This window comes from Cladophialophora carrionii (assembly GCF_000365165.1).
Source record: "Cladophialophora carrionii CBS 160.54 unplaced genomic scaffold supercont1.3, whole genome shotgun sequence".
Taxonomy (NCBI): domain Eukaryota; kingdom Fungi; phylum Ascomycota; class Eurotiomycetes; order Chaetothyriales; family Herpotrichiellaceae; genus Cladophialophora; species Cladophialophora carrionii.
Window position 1 is genome coordinate 2928170 of NW_008481828.1, and position 23498 is coordinate 2951667.

The 23498-nt window shown below is 53.6% G+C and overlaps 8 protein-coding genes across 8 annotated transcripts; 5 read left to right on the forward strand and 3 right to left on the reverse strand.

Annotated features, from left to right (window-relative positions):
• Nucleotides 1-517: 517 nt before the first annotated feature.
• On the forward strand, nucleotides 518-2967 carry G647_04468 (uncharacterized protein; the record flags this gene model as incomplete). Its single annotated transcript, XM_008728811.1, has 5 exons — nucleotides 518-594; nucleotides 648-668; nucleotides 723-854; nucleotides 905-2111; nucleotides 2161-2967. The coding sequence occupies 5 exons, from the start codon at nucleotides 518-520 to the stop codon at nucleotides 2965-2967; spliced, it is 2244 nt and encodes a 747-aa protein (XP_008727033.1).
• Nucleotides 2968-4364: 1397 nt separating this feature from the next.
• On the forward strand, nucleotides 4365-6314 carry G647_04469 (uncharacterized protein; the record flags this gene model as incomplete). Its single annotated transcript, XM_008728812.1, has 1 exon — nucleotides 4365-6314. One exon carries the CDS (start codon nucleotides 4365-4367, stop codon nucleotides 6312-6314), a length of 1950 nt encoding a protein of 649 aa, XP_008727034.1.
• Nucleotides 6315-6835: 521 nt separating this feature from the next.
• G647_04470 (40S ribosomal protein S20) lies at nucleotides 6836-7250 on the reverse strand (the record flags this gene model as incomplete). Its single annotated transcript, XM_008728813.1, has 2 exons — nucleotides 6836-7144; nucleotides 7209-7250. The coding sequence occupies 2 exons, from the start codon at nucleotides 7248-7250 to the stop codon at nucleotides 6836-6838; spliced, it is 351 nt and encodes a 116-aa protein (XP_008727035.1).
• Nucleotides 7251-7668: 418 nt separating this feature from the next.
• Nucleotides 7669-9714, forward strand: G647_04471 (uncharacterized protein; the record flags this gene model as incomplete). The annotated part of the gene is made up of 1 exon (XM_008728814.1): nucleotides 7669-9714. One exon carries the CDS (start codon nucleotides 7669-7671, stop codon nucleotides 9712-9714), a length of 2046 nt encoding a protein of 681 aa, XP_008727036.1.
• A 689-nt stretch (nucleotides 9715-10403) lies between these two features.
• On the forward strand, nucleotides 10404-14195 carry G647_04472 (uncharacterized protein; the record flags this gene model as incomplete). Its single annotated transcript, XM_008728815.1, has 1 exon — nucleotides 10404-14195. One exon carries the CDS (start codon nucleotides 10404-10406, stop codon nucleotides 14193-14195), a length of 3792 nt encoding a protein of 1263 aa, XP_008727037.1.
• Nucleotides 14196-15790: 1595 nt separating this feature from the next.
• Nucleotides 15791-16594, reverse strand: G647_04473 (uncharacterized protein; the record flags this gene model as incomplete). The annotated part of the gene is made up of 3 exons (XM_008728816.1): nucleotides 15791-15839; nucleotides 16159-16418; nucleotides 16544-16594. The coding sequence occupies 3 exons, from the start codon at nucleotides 16592-16594 to the stop codon at nucleotides 15791-15793; spliced, it is 360 nt and encodes a 119-aa protein (XP_008727038.1).
• A 1479-nt stretch (nucleotides 16595-18073) lies between these two features.
• On the reverse strand, nucleotides 18074-19666 carry G647_04474 (uncharacterized protein; the record flags this gene model as incomplete). The annotated part of the gene is made up of 1 exon (XM_008728817.1): nucleotides 18074-19666. The coding sequence occupies one exon, from the start codon at nucleotides 19664-19666 to the stop codon at nucleotides 18074-18076; it is 1593 nt and encodes a 530-aa protein (XP_008727039.1).
• A 1258-nt stretch (nucleotides 19667-20924) lies between these two features.
• On the forward strand, nucleotides 20925-22903 carry G647_04475 (uncharacterized protein; the record flags this gene model as incomplete). Its single annotated transcript, XM_008728818.1, has 2 exons — nucleotides 20925-22552; nucleotides 22591-22903. 2 exons carry the CDS (start codon nucleotides 20925-20927, stop codon nucleotides 22901-22903), a joined length of 1941 nt encoding a protein of 646 aa, XP_008727040.1.
• Nucleotides 22904-23498: the final 595 nt, after the last annotated feature.

Sequence of the window (23498 nt, forward strand, 5' to 3'; positions counted from 1 at the left end):
TCCAGCAGGATGGATTGATTTGTAGCCTGACCAGGAGGTGATGACGAGGAGCGCCGAGCAATGATATGCTCTCAACATCGATCGACTCGTCCCATCTCGTACTCCGTAGACCTGCCTTCGTCTCATTAATGAGTAAACAGTACACTGGTGCCTAACAAAGTTCACAGAATTGGGGCTCAGAGATCAATTAATGTTAAAGCGGCCACTCACCCTCGAGGTAAAGCACTGCCGCTGCCCTAACCAGGTCTTGGCACGTACTGTAGTATGGGTGATGGCCAGCAACTCGGACTCCGGTAAATGCAATCGTCTCCTGGAGAACCACCCGGAAGCATTCGTCCTTTATTCTAGCGTCTCGTCGCATTCGACCTACGACTGCCTTTGCCATTTCTTCGGTGACAGGGAGATTGACGTCGTCGATTGCTCGCGCTGCGCTCAAAAATGGCACGGTAGCCCCTCGATTAAAGAAGCCCTCCACTATTTCCCGCGAGTCTGCGTTCACCACGACAACTTGGACACCATGGCGATGAACAGGGTGAGGAACGCCTTTGCGCCTCCTCGGAAAGGAGAGACGTATGAATTGAGGGCTGGTCTTGTGTATGTTTCCCTGCGTGCTACTGTTCAGACCCGGCTGACAGATATCATGCCAGATCGCAATATGCCTACGAGCGGTAAGTCGAGTCGATGTCGATCGTATCCTCCCACGGGGCTGATGACTACTGCAGCAAAGAAGCCATTCAGAAGACGATAATGGCGATGACTCTGGGCAAAGACGTCTCACAACTGTTCCCGGACGTTCTCAAAAATATTGCAACCGCCGACCTCGACCAGAAGAAGCTGGTGTACCTGTATCTCATGTTCGGCCCACCATCGCGCGCGAGATTGTACACTGCTAACAAGATGCTAGGAATTATGCCAAGTCACACCCCGACCTTTGCATTCTAGCCGTCAACACCTTTGTACAAGACTCCGAAGATCCAAACCCACTAATTCGCGCCCTGGCAATTCGGACCATGGGCTGCATTCGAGTAGACAAAATGATTGATTACATGGAAGAACCCTTACGGAAGACACTTCGCGACGAATCGCCGTACGTACGAAAGACTGCCGCCATCTGTGTCGCAAAGCTATTCGATCTCAATCCCTCTATGTGCCTCGAGAACGGCTTCCTTGAGATCCTTCAAGAAATGATTGGCGATCCAAATCCTATGGTGGTAGCAAACTCCGTGCAAGCCCTTGCCGAGATCACCGAGGCCGCGCCCGAGACGAACGCCCTACAAATCACCCCGAACACACTCAAGAAACTCCTCATGGCACTCAATGAATGCACAGAATGGGGAAGAGTTACCATCTTGAGTTCATTAGCCGAATACAAGGCTCATGATGTCAAAGAAGCGGAACACATATGTGAAAGGGTGACACCTCAATTCCAGCACGTTAACTCGAGCGTCGTGGTAGCTGCAGTCAAGGCTGTCTTTCTGCACATGCGATACCTCCCACAAGAAACACAAAAGTCATATCTGAAGAAGATGGCGCCACCCTTGGTGACGCTAGTCTCATCAGCACCGGAAGTACAGTACGTTGCCCTCCGAAACATCGACCTTCTCCTTCAAAAGCAGCCGGACATACTCAGTAAGGAAATACGAGTCTTCTTCTGCAAATACAACGATCCTCCCTACGTCAAATTCCAGAAACTGGAAATCATGGTGCGGATAGCCAATGAATCGAATGTCGATCAGTTACTTGCCGAACTCAAAGAATATGCGTTGGAAGTGGATATGGATTTCGTGCGTCGAGCAGTCAAGGCGATCGGACAAGTCGCCATCAAGATCGAAAGTGCCAGCGAACGTTGTGTTAACGCTCTCCTGGATCTGATCAACACGAAGGTCAATTATGTGGTTCAGGAGGTTATTGTGGTCATCAAAGATATCTTCCGGAAATATCCTGGCTACGAGGGCATCATCCCAACTTTATGCAAATGCATTGACGAGCTGGATGAACCCAATGCTAGAGGATCCCTCATCTGGATTGTCGGTGAGTATGCGGAAAAGATCAGCAACGCCGGAGACATACTCGGCGGATTCGTTGATGGCTTTGCCGAAGAGTTTTCTCAAGTGTGTTCCCCGAATCCATGTGTATTACTGGGCCGCTAACAAGAGGCAGACCCAACTACAAATACTCACTGCAGTCGTAAAGCTCTTCTTAAAGTCGCCGCAGGCTGCACAAGGCCTGGTCCAGAAGGTCTTGAACGCGGCAACTGCAGAGAGCGACAATCCAGATATCCGCGACCGGGCATACGTTTACTGGCGGTTGCTTTCCAATACAAGCGACCAAAATGCCCCCAAAAACATCATTCTTTCCGAGAAGCCGCCCATCACCACCACAATCCAGTCATTACCGCCTGCCCTTCTCGACCGACTCCTTGGCGAACTTTCGACGTTGGCTTCGGTGTATCATAAGCCACCTGAGCAATTCGTCGGCCAAGGCCGCTTTGGTGCGGACGCGGTTCAACAAGCGGCGATCGAAGAACAAATGCAGAACGCACGAGAAAATCCACTGGCAGCTGCCGCCGCTGCCGCAGCCGTCCAAGGCAAGGCGCCAGAACCAACGAACAATGACGAGAACTTACTCGACATCGACTTTGATGGTGCAGCGCCCGCATCAGCGACCGAGAAACCCACTGATGGTTTCTCTGGATTGGAAGGCCTTGCAGGCACACCTCAAAGAGTGGCTTCGCCGACTGTCAGCCAAGCTGCTGCGCCTAACAACATGGACGATCTACTTGGAGTATTCGGTTCCGGGGGATCGTCCACAATCCCCAGCTCTTCTGGCTTTGGCGGCATGTCTGACAATGATATATTGAATGGCTTCGCCTCAATGGATCTGTCTCAGTCGCAACCACCGCCTCCCAAACAACAACTTGCCAGCGCCGGAAGTAACAGTGCGAGTGAAGACTTGTTAAGCCTCTGAAGTATTCACAACACAAGTGCTGGGTACGATGCGCTGCAGTCAACCAAGGTAATGTGGAATGGGTTTCCGAGCGTCTCTGGGTATAACACAGGCAGCGGCCGTGTGTGGTGGCTAGTTTGCAACTGACCATTGCCGTACGACTGTGGGCGATCTACGGCTTAGCTCCTGTTGATGTCATTTGAGCCCTCCTAGACCTTCTACTCAAAGAAGCATTCCTCCATGGAGCGTCACCCTGCATCCACAAGGTCCTGCGTCGGTCCTGGTACTCATCTGTTCCGATGGCTATCTCAGTAGCATGAGTGTGTCCTACATATGAGCAAGGAATGTTCTTCTAAGTCATTCCGAGGCAGAAGGCAGTTTATGGCACCACTCAATGGAGCGCGGGGCCGATGTGCACAAGACCTGTAGCTAAAACCGAGCTTCAGGTATGGCCTGAAAGAGCACAGACGAGGTGGGAGCGTATATAGACGAAGATAGCTTGACCAGAAACGCAGAAGCCTCCTCTGACCATTATATGGTGACCTCAAGAACCTGTGCTCTTGTCTCAATGCCCCTGCATCGATGGATTTAGAGCCGACTCGTGAACACTGTACAATAAACTATACAATATGAAATGTCACTCTCGGAGCACACGCGGATTCATCGCTGATCAAGTGATACATAACCGATGCCAAGCGAGCAAGCTAAAAGCGCGTGTATTACCATACCGTCTAAACCCTTTATGGACGCGTCTCTTACAGATACCTAGGTACCTAATTCCCTGTATCGTGCACCAACCGCGAGTTCTTCATAACGCGACACCAGCTAATCCTCCATCTTCCAACGGCACGACATCATCTTAGAACACGTAACACATCATTGCCATTTCATGGCCTGGGAGTTCGCAGAATAGCGGCCTGAAGTTGGTGCTGAGGATTCGACAGCACAACCCGACGGAAAGCTATCGGGATCTCTTCATATCCATTCGGAGTGTTGGGCACAGCGTACTAGCCACCGGCGTCGGCGTGTTTCTGCTGGGACGTTGTTGGTTTGGGAATGGAGTGAAGGCTGCGGACGAAGGCCCCGATTGAGGTTCTTGTTCTCAGCAATTTCTCATACTCTCCTCACCCGGATTCGGAACTCCCCTCGAGAATGGTCGTCTGCAAATATTTCCTGCAGGGGAATTGCAGGTTTGGTGGTGTGTCTCAGATTCCTAACTGGATTTTTTGATGCACAGTGCTAATGACTCTCCTCAGCAAATTGCCGCAACGACCATCCCGGAAGTGCGGGAGGTGGTGGAGGAGGGTTCGGCAGTAATCAGAACAGATTTGGTGCTCTTTCAGGGAATAATCGATTTGGTGGCAGTGGTGGCAACGGTAAGGAGCCTGCGTTTCCACCACATTCCAATCTATTCAGCCATGGCCAAGTGGACTGACCCTTGTCCGTGCACAGGTCGTAGAGACACTTGGCAGTTCAACCCGGACGACATTCCAAATGATCTAGCCGCAGGTAAAGGTCGACCAAAATGGATTCTCTCATCCTACGGCCCAGGCAAAAACGCACCAGCGTCTTTGCTCCAGGACAATGAATTCAGCGCTGAAGAAGTCCGAGCACGATTCTACGAGCTCGCGGCCCAGGGCAAACAGGATGAAGCTGACCGAGAAGCCATTGCGCTCTGGACTAAAGCAGAGCAAGACATAAGTCAGATTGTCAATAACGCCCGCGACGTCGAGAAATTCATTCAAGAGGCGGCAAAGACGCATCCCAACCGCGACGACTTTACGCGCATGGACGGCACGAAATCAAAGGAGCAGATCATCAAAGAGACTGAATCATCACCATCAAATATGTCGGGAAGCTTTGGCTCAAACACCGGAGGTGGTTTCGGTTCGAACTCCACATCAAGTCCGTTCGGTTCTAAAACGCCTGCATTTGGCCAGCCCAGTCAACCATCGTCCGGGTTTGGAGCCTCGCCGTTTGGAAAACCAGCATTCGGACAGAGCGGATTTGGAGGTGCAAGTCCGGCAGGCGGTGCATTCGGTGCAAGTGGAGGTGGCTTTGGCTCTGGCTCTAGCACATCAGCTGGCTCGTTTGGGAAACCTGCATTTGGACAATCTGGATTCGGTGCATCGTCGTTTGGTCAGCCTGCGCAGCCGTCATCCAGTTTTGGAAAACCGTCGTCGCCAGCAGCAGGGTTTGGAACCCCGTCTCAGCCACAATCAGCATTCAGCCAACCATCCCAGCCTGCGTCTGCGTTCGGTCAACCGGCATTTGGGGCGTCAGGCTTTGGTTCGAGTGGTCCAAAGAATCCATTCGCTCCAGCTTCGGCCTCAGGTGGCTTTGGTTCGACTACCTCGACTTTCGGCCAGCCGTCACAATCTAGCTCTGCGTTTGGCCAACCTTCTCAGCCTACTTCGGCATTTGGGCAGCCAAGTCAAGCATCTTCAGCGTTCGGGCAGCCGCCTCAGCAATCGTCTGCCTTTGGACAGCCTAGTCAACCATCGTCTGCATTCGGACAGCCTAGTCAACCATCTTCCACATTCGGACAGCCATCACAACCGACCTCTGCATTTGGACAACCAAGCCAACCGACTTCTGCCTTTGGACAACCATCCCAACCATCCTCTGCCTTCAGTCAACCAAGCCAACCAACATCGGCCTTTGGTCAACCAAGCCAATCGAGTTCTGCGTTCGGTCAACCATCCCAACCATCCTCTGCCTTTGGGCAAGCACAAGCACAAGCGCAACCACCACCACCACCATCTGGTTTCGGGTCCAGCACAGCCCCAGCGTTCGGTCAACCCAGCGCCCCGACGAATCCCTTCGGCGCGAAGCTCACAGAAGATCAGCCGAAGGACGAGAACATGGACACCACGACACCAGTGTCGTCGCAGCCCCAACCTCGCGCCAATCCATTCGGAGTTGCTGCTCCCCATTCCCTTCCACCTCCTCCAACAGCATCGGCGCTCCCGGCCTCCACCTCAACCACTGCTCACCCACTAATCAACAAACCTGCCCGTGCCCTGCATTACACGGAATCTCTACCCCCAGGCCCTACGCAGAAGAACCAAGCAGGGAGACTGCACACCTACCGCGGCCAGCCCGTCGCGTACGAGAACAATGTCCCCTGTTACCGGCGGCCTGACAATCGGGAGTCGGAGAAAATATGGTTCCCTGATGGGGCGGCGACGCCGGATGTCGTAGCCTTGAATCGAGAGGATAAGATCTGGGATCTCCAGGGCGAGGTGGCAGAGTACACGGAGGATGTGCTGGAAAGTTACAGACACCTGTTCAGTGAGGGAAGGTGGAAGGATGGCAAGATGCCACTTGTTCCACCGCTGCGCGAGTGGGTGGTTTATGATTTCTAGAAGCGGGAAGGCTGAAGGCGGAATGCGGGACTCGTCTGAAAGGGGACTCGAGAAATATACACAGCAAGGCATTGCACTGCTCCTTGGAGAGCACGAGGCTAGCAACCAAAACATGAGAAAAGTTGGAACTGATCATAAGACGAACAATCAAATGGCAGCACGAGGTTCGGCTCATTGGAACTATGACAAGAACAAGAATTGTCGCCAGCTGGGGCGGTTATAGTATTGGGTCGGGTTGAAATGTGATCACATGCATAGCGAGCAGACAGGCAAGAAAGCAACCAACCATCTGTTCGGAGATTTCTGCCCCATCCGCTGGCTCTTTTGGAAGTTGCACCACTGTTCAGATGAACATCACCGGTCTGGTTGCCTTGATTCTTTCTCATACTATGGAATGATCAAGGGCGCCCCCCCCCCCCCCCCTTTGCCCCCGTGTCATCGCAATCCATCACAGCCTCGCAGCTGGGGCCTTCTGCCTCGCTCACCCGCTCTCTTTTCACCTGAGATTCTCATGCGTGCAACTAAGCAGCAATCGTGACCTCGACCTCCACGCCCGCCTCAATGTTAATGATGATCTGCTTGACCACCTCGGTCGGGGCATTCAAGTCGATCAGGCGCTTGTGAATTCTCATCTCAAACATATCCCACGTCTTGGAACCTTCACCGCAGGGCGTCTTGCGCGTGGTGACCTTGAGGGTCTTCGTGGGGAGGCGGACGGGTCCCTTGACGCGGAGGTTCTTGGACTTGGCGCGCTCGAGGAGTTCCGTGCAGACCTTTTCGAGGGATTGCACCTTTCGGCTGGTGAGGGTGATGCGGATTTTGTGGATTTTCTACACACAAAGAGATTAGAGCTCGTAATGAATTTGGAAGAAGTCGTGTTCCGTCCTGGCGTACCGGGCCCTCGCCGAAATCCTTCTCGGGCTTTTGGAACGACATATTTGTCTAGAGTTTCGACTGTCGTTTGAGGTCGAGGTTGAGATTGAGATTGAGATCGAGATATGGCTCTGCGTATTGAGATAGTGTCGACGCCGATCAAGACCTGAACTCGCGGTTCGGTAATGTGATGACCGGTGATGGAGTAAGAGCGTTTCGACGAGCGGAAATCAGAAGCTGGTGTTAATTATTTGATCCGGAATTGCAGAACGCATGGTGCGCTGAAATCTTGGCACTGCGGGTAGATCCGTGGAAACGCTAATCCGTTTGTGGCGACGACTTTCTTAGTCATCCAGTGATCATTTATGATTTCATGCATGCGATCCCGTTATGACTCGACTTTTGAACCTGCATGTTGAAGGGTGGTCCTTTCACCCAGGACCGGAGTCCTCCTGCTCTAACGTCTTCTTCTTCGATCCGGATGGAGGAAATTGCTGGAATCCCGGGCAAAGTGCCTCCATTGGCGTTGTACCCCGATGCGAATGTGAAAGCCAGCCTACTCGATGGAGAATGGGAAGCGTGTCTCGAGTCATGGTTGTTCAGTCTGGAGTTTCGACTGCGTCTACAAGAAACGGACTTTTCCAATTTCAAGTTCTCACAGAGTGCCAGTGGTGTTGATTTTCTACTCTCGTATTTCGAGTCAAATCCTGGGAAGGATACGGCGTCGTCGAAGTCGCAGAAAGAGCGAATCCTGTTCAAACGGGCATACCTACTTCTGAGAAGGCTGCTACTTGTCACGGAGGTTCCGTTTGACTGTGGCAATGACAAGCTCATCCACTTCCTGGAAATGGCGAGTGGAACCTATGCAACTGTGGCGGATTGGAAAGCCGTTCTGAAGCTTGTCTGGAAAAGAGACCAGAAGCAACTGACGCAGGCTGTGGCAGATTGGAAGAGGAGTATCTCCAGAGAGCTGTCGGAATCCTTGAACTCACAGACATTGGTGGACAAGATCCACAGAATCAATGACCTAGTCAAGGTCTCCCCAGACACAGGCCTTGATCTTATGACTGGCTCCGATTATCTGGAGACCCTCATGGAGGCATACAACCGGCTTCAAAGAGCACATGAGACGAGTACACTTGAGAAAGTGTTGACTGAGCACCTCTTCTACTGCTTGCGTAGTCTCATGGTGGACAGCTCCTCACATGGATCGCTCCTTCTAGACCACCTCTACTTCATGAAATCAGAAGCGGAACGGAAGGCAAAGAGCAAAAACCACCACCCGACGCTGTGCTCCAGCCTGATTTGCAGCACATCTTTTCTCAAGCATCTTGCAGCGAATCCCGCCATCGCATCGGGCAAACGTGGTCAAGGATTACTCGAATTTCTTACCACGTACCGAGAGAACCACAAGCACCTACATCCACCCACAGAGCCGAGACACAAGAAAGTCTCCAAGGGCAAGGGCAAGGCCGATCCGAATGAGGACATGCATATCCACAAAGCTTCTCAGATATCGCAAGTGCACGACCTGTTTCCAGAGCTGCCGAACCACTACATTCTCAAGCTCCTCGATCACTTCGGCGACGACGTGGAGACGGTAATCGCGGCGCTTCTGGAGCCTGACTCTTTGCCACCTCACCTCCACGATCAAGGCTCGCACAACGAGCCTGTAGCAGCGAACGCCGGACCGACATTCGATCTTGCACCCCGTTCAACACCGCCTCTACTCCCGCAGAGGAAGAATATGTTCGATGGCGATGACTTCGACAGGCTTCAAGTTTCTTCGCAGCGATTACACAGAGGCAGGAAGGAGATTAGTCTTAGCCAAGCTGAGACTGGGGACGAACATGCCCAGCGGAAAGCAGCCATCATATCTGCTTTGGCTGCATTCGACTCGGACGACGACGAGCGCGACGACACGTACGATGTCGCTGATGTTGGTGGCACAGTTGATGCAACACTCGACACCGACGACCGACCACGGCCAGAGAGGCTTCCGGACCAAAACCCGCATGAAGAGACTCTGTTCCGCGCATGGCGAGACAACCCAGAACTCTATGCACGGGACAGCAAGACTCGTATCTCAAAGATACGGCAAGAGCTAAAGAGGGACACGGGAATGAGCGACGAGCAAATTGAGGGATGGGCAATCATGTTAAGGAAGGATTCAAAGTTGCAAGACCGATTGGAGAAGAAATATGCCACAACGCAGACATTCAAGGGAAATCAGGCTACGATTGTCTCCAGCAGATGGAAGAGCAGTGACACGCCCGAAGACAACGAGGAAGGAGAAGGTGTCAGTGGGCAACGTCGCATGGGACAGGCAGAGCCCAGAGGCAACCGCACCTGGGGACGTGGCGGTCGCGGTGGGGGAAGTACGGCAGGCCCCAGCGGCGACGCGGCAACACAGGCTGCCCGAAGACGCAAGGAACAAGGCAAAGGAAGGGGAGGAGCGAGCCACAACCGGCGGGAAGGCAGAGCTCGGAAGATGGGTCGAGGCATGGCAAGTGTGGTGCCGCAGTAGCAGTATCGATCATTCAGGCTGCGTCTTGGATGTCATAGCAGTGTATGCCCGGAGACGTGCCACTAGTTCCTTCCCCTGCACAGGGAACAAAATTTCTCCGTACTCGATAGGGTGGCACGGCTGGCAATGCTCCCTCATGTCCTTCGACCTCACCGGCGCCAGAGGCACGTGACAAATCCTGTCACGTGTCTCCAAGGCTACTCAGCTCGGCCAAACTTCTCTTTCGAGCCCCCAGTTTCTGGCCTCTTGTGGCGCTGCCATCAACTTTCGTCGTGTGCCCTCAGCTTTCAAAGCAACCTGGCGTCCTCACAGCTCATGCTTCACTTTCGACCGTGCTTATGGTGGTTGACAAGGGGACTACTCTGATTTTCAAGATCATCTCTCCATCGGTGCACGTTGCAGGAGAGGGCGGTATTATCGGCGTTACAAATCCTGACGCCGAAATATCCATCACATTCACAAACGAATTACAACATCACGAGCTGCAGTCATTCATTAACCACAAATTGAAACGCTCATTCACCCTCTCTGCATCGAAGAAACCCGAAAGCCCTACTTTGACCCGGCACCGTTAACTAGAGGTGCCGCCTCAGTCGCCGGCTAACCCACTCTTGACCGACATGCCACGCCGACGGGTCTTCCCCAACGTTCCTTAGCAAGCGATTCGTGCACGCGCTAGAATACTGAAGATGACAGATACCACAGAAAGCACAGACCAGCCGGCCTTCGACAGATCTAACATTCTCGAGGCGTTACAAGCAATCCACGACCCTAAATCCGATAATTTCTTCAGGAGGAATGCCTCTGACTACCTGGAACGCCTGAAGACCAGCAAAGAAAGTGCCCTTCAATGTGGCTTTTCTCTTTCTACCGATCAATCCCAGCCCGCTCTGGTGCAACACTTTGGCTTGTCTCTGCTAAGCCACGTCATTCGCCACGAGACACATCACCTCTCGGAGCACCAAGCCATCCAACTCCGCAACTGCGTTCTTGACCTCGGTCGGTCTGTCAAGGCCGAGCATCTTGCTTTCATCCGCAACAAGGTCGCCGAGTTATGGATTGAGCTGGCCAAGCGAAGCTGGGCGCTAGACTGGTTCGACCTGGACGAGCAGCTTGCACAGCTGTGGTCACAGGGTCTCGTTCACAAGGACATTGTGCTAACTATCCTCGAGAACCTGTCCGAGGATGTTTTCGTTCGCGACGACAGTATTGCCGTGTTACGAGGACGAGATCTGAACTCGGCGCTGGTTGAGATCTTCACACCAAGTTCCAATTTCTCCGGGGGTATTAAGATCGGCGGCATCACACACAACTTGCGTTTTGGAGACGAAGGCTGGCTTACAAGGATCACCAGGCTCATCAATGAGTCGGTGGGCAACCTGCACAACGATGGCCAGCTTAGAGAGGTTGTTCTCAAAGCCCTTGCCACATTGAGGTCATGCTTCATCTGGGTGATGACTCCAGCCATCTCACAGTCCAATGCTTTAGAAGCGACATGCAATTTCCTCACCTCGTCGGATACAGACCTCATTATAGCTGCCCTCGATGCCCTGCTCTCTTTGTACGGAAGGGCCCGCCTGGAAGAACTCGAAGTCCAAGCTCTTGTCTTCCCTCTAGTCCACCCGGACAGTATCGCTATGCTTGGGAAACTGTACGTCTGGTCCGTCGTGCCGGTGGATGAGATAGAGAGTCCCAAATACGTGGTCTCGAAGAAGCTCTCTGAGCTACTATCTTTGTTCGGTGATCACATGTACCAATACACACCTCCTACCGCCGTCATTTTTGATCTCTCACCATTCCTCCAATTGTTGACAGCTGTTGCGGAGCATGAGAGTCTCATAGTCTCCATTCCAGTGATCCATGCCTGGGTGAAAATGCTGGAGGTGTCCTCTTGGAGAGCTAACCCTGCCATCGTCCGCTGCATGGGTCCACTCCTTCAAGTCGTCTCCACGAGACTCATACAGTACGAACAGTTTCCCGAGGATGTCCAAAACCCTGTGGTTACCTTCGTGAATGAAGAGATCGAGCTCTTCCCGGAACGTCAAGGCTTTTACATGAACTACCGCCGACTGTGTGCGGCTGCCATAGAATGGATCGCCTTCGCAGGACCAGAAGCGGCCATATTTGGGACTTTGGGACACGTGGACGCTGTCTTGGACGAGATCGAGTCAGCTGAGCAACAGTTCGATGCCGCAAGATACGAGAGAGTTTCAATGGCGATCCTGCAAGCTGACGCATATCTCTCCTGGGTCGACGCCGCATTCAAGGGGTTTGACAGGTTTCAGGACGAACAGCGACACAGTCTCACGTCCGAGCATGAGCAGATGAGACAAAGAATACGAGAGAACCTGAAGGCTTGGATGCTCAGCACGATGGAAAAGAGAGTCTTCAAAGACCCGCAAATAAGGCAGCGCCTGATCAAAACTGCGGTTGACGCGTCATACAGAGTCCTGCAGAAAGACACTGGGTTCGCCTTTAGGGTCCTCGAGCACATACTGTCATCATTCATCACAATGCCACAACAAAACCCCGTCTATGCCGAAGCTGTCGACGATCTCCACAGCTATGCGACGGCTGAACTGAGGCGACTATCGCTTCAGCATGCTGACTATTTCGTTACCTTCTATGACCAACTGCAATCAAAATTCTCCGACCTAATCAGCCAGATCGGTGCCAATGAGAGACTGCAGATTGACCTGAAATCCATCCTATTCTCGGTCATTCAGCGAGCGACGTCGGTTGATGATGCTCGACGTCGAGCTAAGCTGGGAGAGTTCGTTCAACCTCTCGCTGCAGCGTGGGCGGACCAAAGTCTACAGGGCCTTTTGGGCAGCCTCGAGTCATTCGCTCACTCTCAGGCTTTCGACCAGGTCGGACCTTATTTGGCAACATTACAAGCGGACAGGATCGAGGATTGGAGTCAAGTCCGGTACGACAGCCGGGGGTCAGAGATACAGCAGGAAATGTTGTCCGGTTACACCAGGCTGCCTTTGAGGGAGACGCGCATACTGCTCAGCATATCTACCGAGAGACTCGAACAGGGTTCTGACTTGCACAAGATGGTATGCGACCTGTGGTCCCCCATGGTTCCAAATATGCTGGAATATGTCCTCCGCCTAACGAGTTTCAACCATCAACTGCACAATCCGTCGTCGTGGCCAAACGTGCCTCCTGAAGGAGAAAATATCATACGCAGGGTAATGCGAGATAGATATTGGCAGTCAGGTATCTCAGCCGGCTCGATGGGAGAATTCCACAACAAGGTAAAAGCCACAAAACTTACACTGGAAGGATTTGCGTCTTCAGTGCGAGGAAGGATACGAAACAACCTCGAACAGTGTTACAGCATCCTTCACACACTGGGCAGACTGGGGCCGGCCTTTTACAACCTGCAACAGCTCCCCGAGCTGATCGCGCAGGCAGCTATCGACACGACCACGCCACTCAGTCCTCACCATTTCTCCGTGATGATACAGATGTTGCCGAAAATGATCGATGAGTGTCCCCCGGAGAGTCGAGAGCAGTTCTTGACCCCTATCTTATGGTCCCTGCTAGGGCAAATGGACACCAAACTCTCCCAGGAATGGGAGAAAATGGGCCAACTGAAGCAGACCAAGCACGATGACGAGAACCTTGGAGATGAAATGAGAGACGACTCAGTATTGAGGCAGACGACTTACAAGGCTGTCAATTTGATTGCCCATTGGCTGAACCCCAAGCGAGAGCAGCAGTTGAGTACGAAGAAGTCGATTGTTAATGGCAGTTACCTGAAGGAAGCCGACCAGCAGACAATGCGCGAATTCCTCTTGTCCAATGTACAAATCCTCGACAAGCTCCTCACCTTCATCACGCACGCTATCGCCTTCAAGGACATGAAATCCAGCTACACGATGCTCATGGCTGTGCAACGTCTTGTCCCCGATTTTGCGTCCGAGCAATTTCTCGCCAGCGACCAAGCGGGTGCGGTGCGAGAGTTCATCTCGACGGAGATGCTCAAGACGGCCATTACTTGTCTGCATGACGGCTACTTTGCCGACCAGCAGCAGTATTACGCCCAGCTCATCGCCACCATCTGGCTCTCCTACGGCCTTCCCGCCCATGTCCCGGCTACGGAAGGCACGCCAGCCCATGATCGACATGCCCTCACATCCACTCCACGCGATGTGATCATGAGTTTGCCGGGGATGACAGAGGCCAAAGTGGACAAAGCCGCGGGACAGCTTCTCAAGGAGGGAGCCGGTGGCAGTAGCCGCGCCAAGAAACTGCGTGCCATCATATTAACCCTGCTGGAGGGTGTAAGGGGCGTCCGCGTCAGCGAGCTCGGAAAGATCGACACGAAACAGCAGCAGAGTAAGCTATTGGAGAAGTACAAGCAGAGGGAAATGTTGGGCATGCAGGGCGTGGAAGATCACGGGCACGGGCGTCAGGATGGTACTGCAGAGACTGATCTCGCAGGTGTGGCGGACATGTTTGCGACCTAGGAGCCTCGCAGGAAGCGTGTTGCGAGGCCGCCGACGGCGGATGTGGACAGAGAGAGACTGGACCGGCTGACGGGTGTCATCAGATATCCCACTTGGGGATTTGGGACATCCTGCACTGAATGTTCGGGATATCATGAGGCTGAAGGCGAGGTGGAGGAACAATGGTCGGTCATCAGGGCGGAGGAGCTTTCACCCCACATCATCTACTGTAAAGGATGTTTGGCGTTTCACGACCTGAAATCGCGAGAAAGGGGGCCATTCATATTCGGTGTCAATGTTGTGCCCCTGATCGCAGGGCCTGGAGGCTGTGGATCGGCGGCTGAAGACCTGCGTGAACGGTGGCCCTGCGACCAGTGCCGTGTCTTCCATCCACATGAATCGTCGACCAGCCGAGTCCTCGAGGATTGCACGAAATGCGCGGACTACGTGAAGGACGCACCGCAGTACCCTGCCAAGCACGACATGGAACCGACGATCGGGTACTCTGTGGACGTTCCCTTGGAACCACATATTCCGCGCATTGACAGGGCACGGGCCACGCGCTCAACGGACAGAGATGCACAAGGACGTCCAGTGCAGAGCGATGGGCGTGGCCGTGGCCGTGGCCGTGGCCGTGGCTGTGGCCGAATGGTCGAACCTCCTCCCAACCTTCCAACTCAGACTGGCCTGGCACAGAGTGGAAGTCTGGGTGGTGGACCTTATATCTCAAGTGATCGACCTCAAGGGACTACGGAGGATAATGGTAGACAACGACCCCCTGCGACCGCCAGATTGGGGACCCCTCTGCCACTGGTGCGAGGAGGGTCCAAGCGACAGAGGAAAACTACCGCGCGGGCGAGCGGCAGTGCAGGACTTTTTGAGACAGGCTTTACGACGGTCGACGCGCATACGGGCGAATCAGCAATCATAAGCATGTCGAGGATGAGAAAATGGTATCAGAGACCCAGTCAGTCAGTTGGTGAGACTTCTTGGGCGAGCGCGAGCTCGATGGGCTGGGGCGCGGACTGGTTCCAAGGTTTCAGGCAAAGATACGGTAATTAGACAGCAAGAAATTGGCCCATGATCTGTCTGTCCGTCTGTATGCACATCGCTCATGCTTTCTGGCTACTGAACATCAACGGATCTGAACGTCAATGCTGAATGCAAAGGTCACGGTCGGTGTTGGGGAAGCTGAAGAATGCCTGTGATGCATGCATCCTCTGCACTGCACGACGGAAGACATACAGTATGGGTGCAGTAGGTAGGTAGGTGGGTAGGTAGGTAGGTAGACAGCCGTCTTGGCCTCTTCTACATACTGTAATGTCACCTTTCCTTTCGGAGCCATCTCTATATACATAAACACACGCACGTCGGGTTGTGAGATCCGAAAGGAAAGGAGGAGCTTCGTTACCCAGTACTGTCGATGGCATCCTCGTCTCAATGCCGTTGGAAGGCTCGGATATCCGGACTATCTCATGGTGACGCAAGATTTGGGAGGTATTGGAGCTTCGGGTTGTGGTTGAGATAATGCCCTACCCAATGAGGTTTGGAGGTATTCTGATTTGCTGTGCTGTGCTGTGCTATTTCTCTTCTCTGCATTGCAATCCACCGCACGTCTATTCCACGGTCCTGGCCGGCGTCGCCGCGTATGTCGGTCTCACGAATCTAGTTGGAGGGCACATTGGTTAGCGGGGTCATTTCGACGGAACAAGCCCCGAAGAAGAAGAGGAAGAGGAAAAGACACAGCATGGCACATCCTTCCTTGCCCGTCTTGCCCCTCCACGCCTCTCGCCGTGGCTGGGACGTGACTTTCCCAGCCTGGTCTTCCTTGCGCGGTCCAAAAGCCTACTAGTGTCTCGAAGTAGACGCATGTACTCTTGCTCGCAAACCCGCCGTGGCTTCGAGCTTCAAACGGAAGGCCCACCTACCGACAAACCAGCAGCAACGCGGAGAAGGTCGAAATGCAGGGGAGAAGAAAACATACCGATCACTATTATAGGCCCCACTTTGGCTGCCTAGTAATTCCTTTTCTCTCTTCAAATCGGCATAATATCTTCGCACTTGATCTCTATCCTCCTCTGCTTGTAGTAGGGGCGTCAAGTGGATGCGGGCCCACATCTTCTCGCGCGCCATCTCCGTCTTTTCGCGCTGTCCCAGGAAGATTTGCCGCCAGCCGTAGGTCATGACGCCAAGGACACCGACGAGGTACCATAACGGCCGGAGGCCGCGGGTCGGGATGTTGCGCTAAGAGGAGGGGGAGATGTTAGCGAGTGCAGTGTGCAGTGTGCAGTGTGCAGTGTGCAGTGTGCAGTGTGCAGTGCTGCGATGGTGTAATATCCGGGAGAGGGAGAAGGAGCGGGATAGCGTACGCGGTATTGTACGGCTTCATAACCGCCTGAAGGGGGAAGGTCTTGAGGCATTGTCGAGGCCGGAGTGAGGGTAAATGGTAGAGGATGTGGGCGCCCTGGTTGTGAGTGTCCGTAAAGCCTCGGGTCTACATGTACAGCCACAGACACAGACGCAGACACAGGTGCGTAGCGTGTCGGTGTCGATGTGTACCTGTATGGATAGGGCGCAAGGAGTCGTTGTGGGTTCGTCGAGGAGCTTCAACTTGAAATGAGGTCAAAGTCAAGGTCAGGTCAGGTCAAGGTCAATTGGAGATCACGTGGAGTTGCAGGCGAGGTGGATGGCCGCATCTGGAGGGACGGAGCTGCCGCTTTAATGGCCTGTTCTGTCCCTCCTCGTACGAGACACTTCACTTCTTGCTTTGATAGCACTCCACGCGCCCTACGCACATCCTTAGCATCTAAAAGCATGCATGAGATATAGTCGATAGCTGTCCTCCGCAGGTGAAGCACAGACGTCCAGCACATCGGTCGGCGCACGGCAATTAAATCGGTGCTCTCCGAATATGCAGATCGGCTTCAGAGTCGGCGCTAATTCAAGTATGCATAGAGTGAGATGAGCTCTAAGATTCAGTCATCTCCCTGGGACCATCATGACGATACCTAGGAGTTTGTGCTACTGACATAGTAGGACGATTTCGAGTCCTCTCCTGAGATCAAACTACGTCGCCTCGGCGACGAGCATGAAGACCCCAAGGAAGCCTCGAATCGTTCAAATGAACGAAAGTATACGGGCTATTCCAAGGAGCTTCTTCGGCGTAGCATGGGTCAGGTGGCCCAGCTGTTGTTTGATTCGAGATACGGAGACACACCATCTCTGGGAGATACCAGTAGGTGCTTTGATTAGGCATATTTCCCTATGTATAAGGAGGTGGTTTCTGAGTTACTCATCGGCGTCTGTCTCATGTGACGCGGATTCATCACGTTGTGGACAAATTCTGCGGAATGGTTGACTCTTAGGTTTACATCTGCTTGGTTCGGCCATGCTTTTCTTGACTGCCAAACTTACCCACAGACAGCTGCCGTGCATAGGTCCTCATTCGAGACTTTACAAAGACTTCATGGACAGCAGCTGCGTACACACATGTCGCCGTATCAACATCTCAAGCCACGTCCGGTGCGCACAAGAGCTACTTCTATCAACACACTTTATCGCATTCTGCCCATAGAGGTTCGCCCAAGCCATCTATCATGGGATGCTTCTGCTCCAAGCCGTCTCCTCCATCAATTTCTCGCGCTGCAAGAGTCGTTGGACTTCCAGAGGACTTCCGCGCAACCAGCAGACATTCAACGTCAAGCTTCAGAACGAACATCGGCGCCTCAAGCAGCGAGACGCTGAACTATCCCTTCAGTATCGGGAACGTTGTCGTCATGAACATGCATGACGATTTTACCATCGTAACGATATGTTCCTTCGGAGAAGAACGCCCCCAGCACCAACAGTGACGACGTGTGTGAAGCACATCACCCGCGCCAGGGAGTCGGCGAAACAAATCACAAGCTGTTGAAAGCGACCAATCCCAGAACAAATATCGCGAGCGTGCTGGATCTCTCCAACAGACCACTACCGCCCAACAACCTCCCGGCAGCGTTATCACTGCTACTGGAATTGCCGTCACCTGTTGATAACCCAAAGGGCAGGCCCTGATACCCAAATGTCAAATTCTGCGGGATAGTGGTATTCCAGCACTGGCCGTTCACAATATCCAATCCGGCCAGATCATCCGGCACCTTGAAGAACATGTAACTGTTCTGATTCAAGTTCTTGAACCCCTCAGTATTGTATGGAAACTTGTCGCCCGGATCGGTGGCCGAAGTGTTGCGCAGGAATATACACTGGACTTGGCCCGGATATTGTGTCGCCAACTCGGGATAAGCGCTCATGACGTCCGAGTTACTCGTATCCGCCACGAGGATGAATTTTCGATTTGGAAACGTCTGGAAGATCTTGTCTAGGAGGAACTTGCGGATGGAAAGCGTTGCCGAGACGTCGCTGAAGTTGAGGGGTCGGGTGTCGAAGCTGCCGCCGGGGTAGTTCGCATAGATGTATTCCATGTAGTTACGGGTGATCTGTTCAGGTGTCGTGGTGAGGTAGTGGAAGTGCATGTTTGGGAGGCTGACGGACCAGTTGCGGTAAATGTCGGGCATGTTCATCCAGGGAGTAAAGGGTCGGGCGAAGGAGTTGAGAAGGCCTTCTTTCGGCTGATAGATTTTGGTGACGCGCAGGATGTCGTCAATGTCAGAGATGATGGTCAGGCCCTGGTCCGAGACGAGGTATGAGGTTGCATTGCCTGTGTCAGTTCCCTGAGCGTACACATTCAGCCTCTGTGGGGGTATCTCGCCAGCACCAGGTGTTAATGCAAGTGAATTGTTGTCAACTGGCACGAACACGTCAAAGTCGCCTTCCGGAGTGGTTGGATACGGCAAGGTAATGACCTGCTCTCCACCCGCTGGAGTCACGCCGCCCCCTCCTCCAGATTGCCCGCTCGAGCCAAATTCAGGACTAGGCACTATATCCATTGTCACAGATTGATTCCCTTGCTGCACGACGTAAATCTCTCGCGTCAGGTTGCGAGCTTGGTCCTGCTGCGCTGGTGGAAGATCCGCAACACTCGTGTCGATCAGGAAGAAATTGGCCAGGTCGTCCACAGTGTCGTTGGAAATGTCGGGTTGTTTGAACACGTTCCCATGTATACGCAAGTTCCAGCCCGAAGATGTCCAGTTTCCATATCCTGGGATGTTCAATACCTGTGTGGGAGAAGCAGCCAGATCCGAGCTGCTGGCACCCACCGAGCTGGCCACATCGCTTCCAGTGGGAAGGTTCTGTAGGCCGGGCAGCAAGCCATTCGACACATAAGAAGGTATCGCGCTCCCTAAATCAGAAAACACCGAGTTGACATATGAGTCGAGACCGGCTGTGATATCGCTGAGAACATCCCGCCGTGCTCCTGCATAGGATCCGTAGACCGCAAGCGTACGAGTTGGAGCTGGTGTAATCAATGCCTCCTCCTGAGGGGAGACTTTCGTGGGGACGGCAGACGCTCGTAGCAGAAGAATCGAAGCGGCGGACAAGAGTCGCAGAATCATATTGGCAAAAGATGTCTATCCTATCAAGACTGAGTTCATTAGTAACAGTGTCAATGGATGCATGATAGTCACTCACATGCAATTTAGCTACCTCCCCGCCTTACCAAGTGATGTCGCAAATGACAGACTCGATATCAAACAAACAAGAGAAAGGAAGGCCGCGAGCGCAGAAGGCTAACAGGACAGCCACCGCTAGTTCATATCTTCTGCTTACCTGCGAGACGGCCAGGGGATGAGCATCGAGCTATGGCGCATTTGACGATCCCCGAATCCTGGGGGAGGGAAAATCAAGGAAACTCAAACATCTTGCAGCACGCGCCCAGTGTTGGGAAGTCGGTGCTGATCTTGCTCATCACCAGGAACCAGAAACAATGACGTCAATGTCGCATCGGAGACTGGCTTGGCGGCCGATTAGCGCCAGACTTTATTTAGGAAGCTTCCTAGCGCCCACGTGACACCCACAAACATTGCCCTTGACACTCCTCTCCACCGCGATAGTATCAAAGTATCTGTGTATCAACCAACATCTTCCTCGATGCCTGCCGAAGCGATACAGGACTCCAAGACACGAAAGCTAGAGCAGAGCTGCGGAATTCGCTGACCGTGATGTGACGAAATCGAGGCAAGAATGACTCGGCAAGACGTTGCTATCCATCTGCCCCTTGTTTGACCTGATGGCGTCTTTCTTCAGTCTATTATCCGATCTTCGTGCTTGACAACAGGGGTTCACACGTCTTGCTTACTTCCCTCCATTTACACCCGTCAAGAGTGCTTGTATGTGCTTCTTCCCCCGGCCAAGAAAAGGACCCCTGCACTCAGCCGTCCTGGACTGGGAAAATTGGTTGCAATGGGTATAAAACCTCCAGATTCAATCCAGAACCCTGCATCACTCGGAGCGTCAAAAGCTTGGTGAAGAATGGAAGCATATCTTTCCTTTCCTTTGCTGTCGCGGGTGCGCACTGTCATTCCTTGGATGCCCCTTGGATGCCCCTTGAATGCTTGAACTCGGCGCGAACGGCTCGTGCGCCATGGTCGACGGGTAGCTCACTGGAATGCAGCATTCTGATGATGTTGTTATCATCTCGCGTCCTCTAGGCGTGAGTCCTCAAAAACCAACCACCGCTGCAATCTGCTCTTAAACTTTTGCCGGTTGACAGTCACTCGTTTGGTTTAGAATTCTGCAGTCCTCCACTTCATTCTCTTCACGTTTCCAGTCTTGTTCACAGAATACAGCAGAAGCGCAACCGGGTGGCCCATCATGTGGCCATCATCGTCACTCCTTTTACCTTATCTCGCTGCGCATATCGCATCGGTGAGCGCGCAAGCTCTGTCCACAGTCACATACGGACCAAGCGGACCATGTCCCGTCCCCTCGGTCACAAGTGTTGTTGTTGTACAGCCGGGATACTACAGTTCCTTCTTTCAGTCAGCCTCCTCGATTGTGAACCTCTGGGGCAATGGCAACACGGTTATGATCAACAATGCCCCGACGACGTACATTACCAACACATATATCAGCACAACCATCATTTCCACCATCACGACCACAGTTGTCAATCCTTCAACTACGGCAGCGTCCTCCAGCGGTGCGGATGTTGGTCCTATCCTTACGGGAGGGTCTTCATCGACGACTCCTGCAACATCTGTCTCCATGACCCCTATGCCACCTTCAAGCAGCATATCTCTGGGGCCATCTTCCACCTCATCCCCGATTTTCACTCCCGTCCCCCCTCCAGAGACAACGCCAGCACCCGCGCCAGTCTTGACTTCTACTTCAGTAGACGCGAACGGCAACACAGTCTTGGTTCGAGTTACTCAAACTCCACTGGCACTTGGAGAGGGACTTCCATCGGGGACCATCACTGATCTTCCTGCTTCGCTGGCAGAGAACGGTATCATCGTCGGTGTTGCCGTCAACGGTCTCGGAGCGAAGGTGAAGAGGCAAGCTCCCGCAGGCCCAACAGCGGGTGCTGTTCTGTCAGGGGATGAAGGAGGCGCCGCCCTGGCGTGCGACGTTGCGGTCAGGTACTTTTTGGAGCGGGGACAGTTGACCGATGGCACGGACGTGGTTGGCCGCAACACCACCGACAACTCAGCTCTGATGACTCCCGACCCTGACTTCAACAACGTCACGACAGTGCTGTCCTTCGTTGATGGTATCCTCAATTGGAACTCTGCCGATCGAGGTGCGGCGACCTTCTACCAATGCGGTGATGCCAAAGTTTACGCGGGCTTTCCCAATCCTCCAAAGGAGGACTGCTACATAGTCACCCTGGGAGGCATAGCCGCCACTGCTTGTCCTGTACCGCTGAGGGATGAAGTCGACACGTCTACCTCTACGGACATTCCTTCGAGTACCCCTGCTTCGAGCGACGTGTCATCCACGACAGCGATTGATGTGACCACAACGACTGACTCGGGAGGTACTGGTCAAACCACAACTCCCGAACCGGGGTCCTCGACCGACCAGACTTCACCGTCAGCGTCTCCTTCCTCGAGCGAAGCGCTTCCTGTCTCCAGTACCGTGGAGCAAACCACCCCACCCGTCGTGGCTACTCCCACAAGCGCAGGGACTTCGGTTGCTTCTGCAACAGGAGGTTCGGTAGTCGCAAGCTCCTCGAGCTCTTCAAGTGTTGTCGTTCCGCCCAGCTCCTCTAGCCCGGCAATACCCCAGTCATCATCGGCGGCCGCTACCATCGGACAATCAACTTCATCACCGGGAGCTGTTGCTCAGTCGAGCTCTTCCTCCGTGGTTCCGGCGCAGTCCAGTTCTTCCGCAATCGTGCCCGTGCTGTCAAGCTCTTCGAGTGCATCCAGTCTGCGATCGAGTTCGACTGCTGTCGTCCCGGCGCAATCTAGCACTACCGCTGTAACCTCAACCGCTTCGTCTGCTGGCGCGGCTGGCAGTAGCAGTGTCCCTGCAGGTGGATCAAGCACTACACCCGTGATCATCCCAAGTACCAACCCGGCTACCTCAGCCCTGCCTCCGTCAAGCACAGCTCCGAGCAGCCCCGCCTCAAGTACTTCAGCAGGTATAGTGTCTTCCTCTCCTTCCCCGTCCACTTCTGCCCCCATTGCAACCACAACATCTCCGTCCCCAAGCAGCAGCTCGGTCGTACCACTCACATCGTTCTCGGCAACGGTGGCTGGAAGCTCGTCAACTACCATTGCTGGCCTTTCAACCACGGCGGCCGCAACCTCCCAGATTGCAAGCCCGGTGGCATCCAGCTCCACTAGTCCGATCGTGGCGGCGTCAAGCTCTACCATTGCGGTCTCCCCAACGACGACACTCATGGCGACTACGAATCAAGGCACTACCCAAAGCTCCGCCACGCCTTTCTCGTCCAGCACCCCAAGTATTGCTTCAAGTTCTGGTACGTCTCCCGCTGTGGTTTCCGTCAGTACTTCTAGTGTTGTTGTGTTTGCTTCTACCCTTTCATCTGCCTTGGGCTCGTCAACCACCACCACGGGCATCAGCACTTTATCATCTGCGCCAAATGTCCCGCCACCGACCCTGTCCTCGACTTCAGTTGCAACTTTACCGACAAGTACGAGTGCGCTTGCTTCTTCAAGCTCGGCTGCCATGTCCTCGAGTACCACCAGCGCAGTTGTTATCGCAGGAAGCACAAGCACCACTCTCCCGCTACCAAGCACGAGTTCTTCCAGTGCCTTGGCCTCTACAACGGTTGCTCTGTCTAGCACGGCCATTACCACAGCTCCGTCTGTATCATCAGCGGCAAACCCGACATCGAGTACTGCGCCACCAAGTACCATCTCGTCCGCTGCGTCGTCCGCAGCTACGAGCTCCTCACCAGCTCTATCACCGACGTCT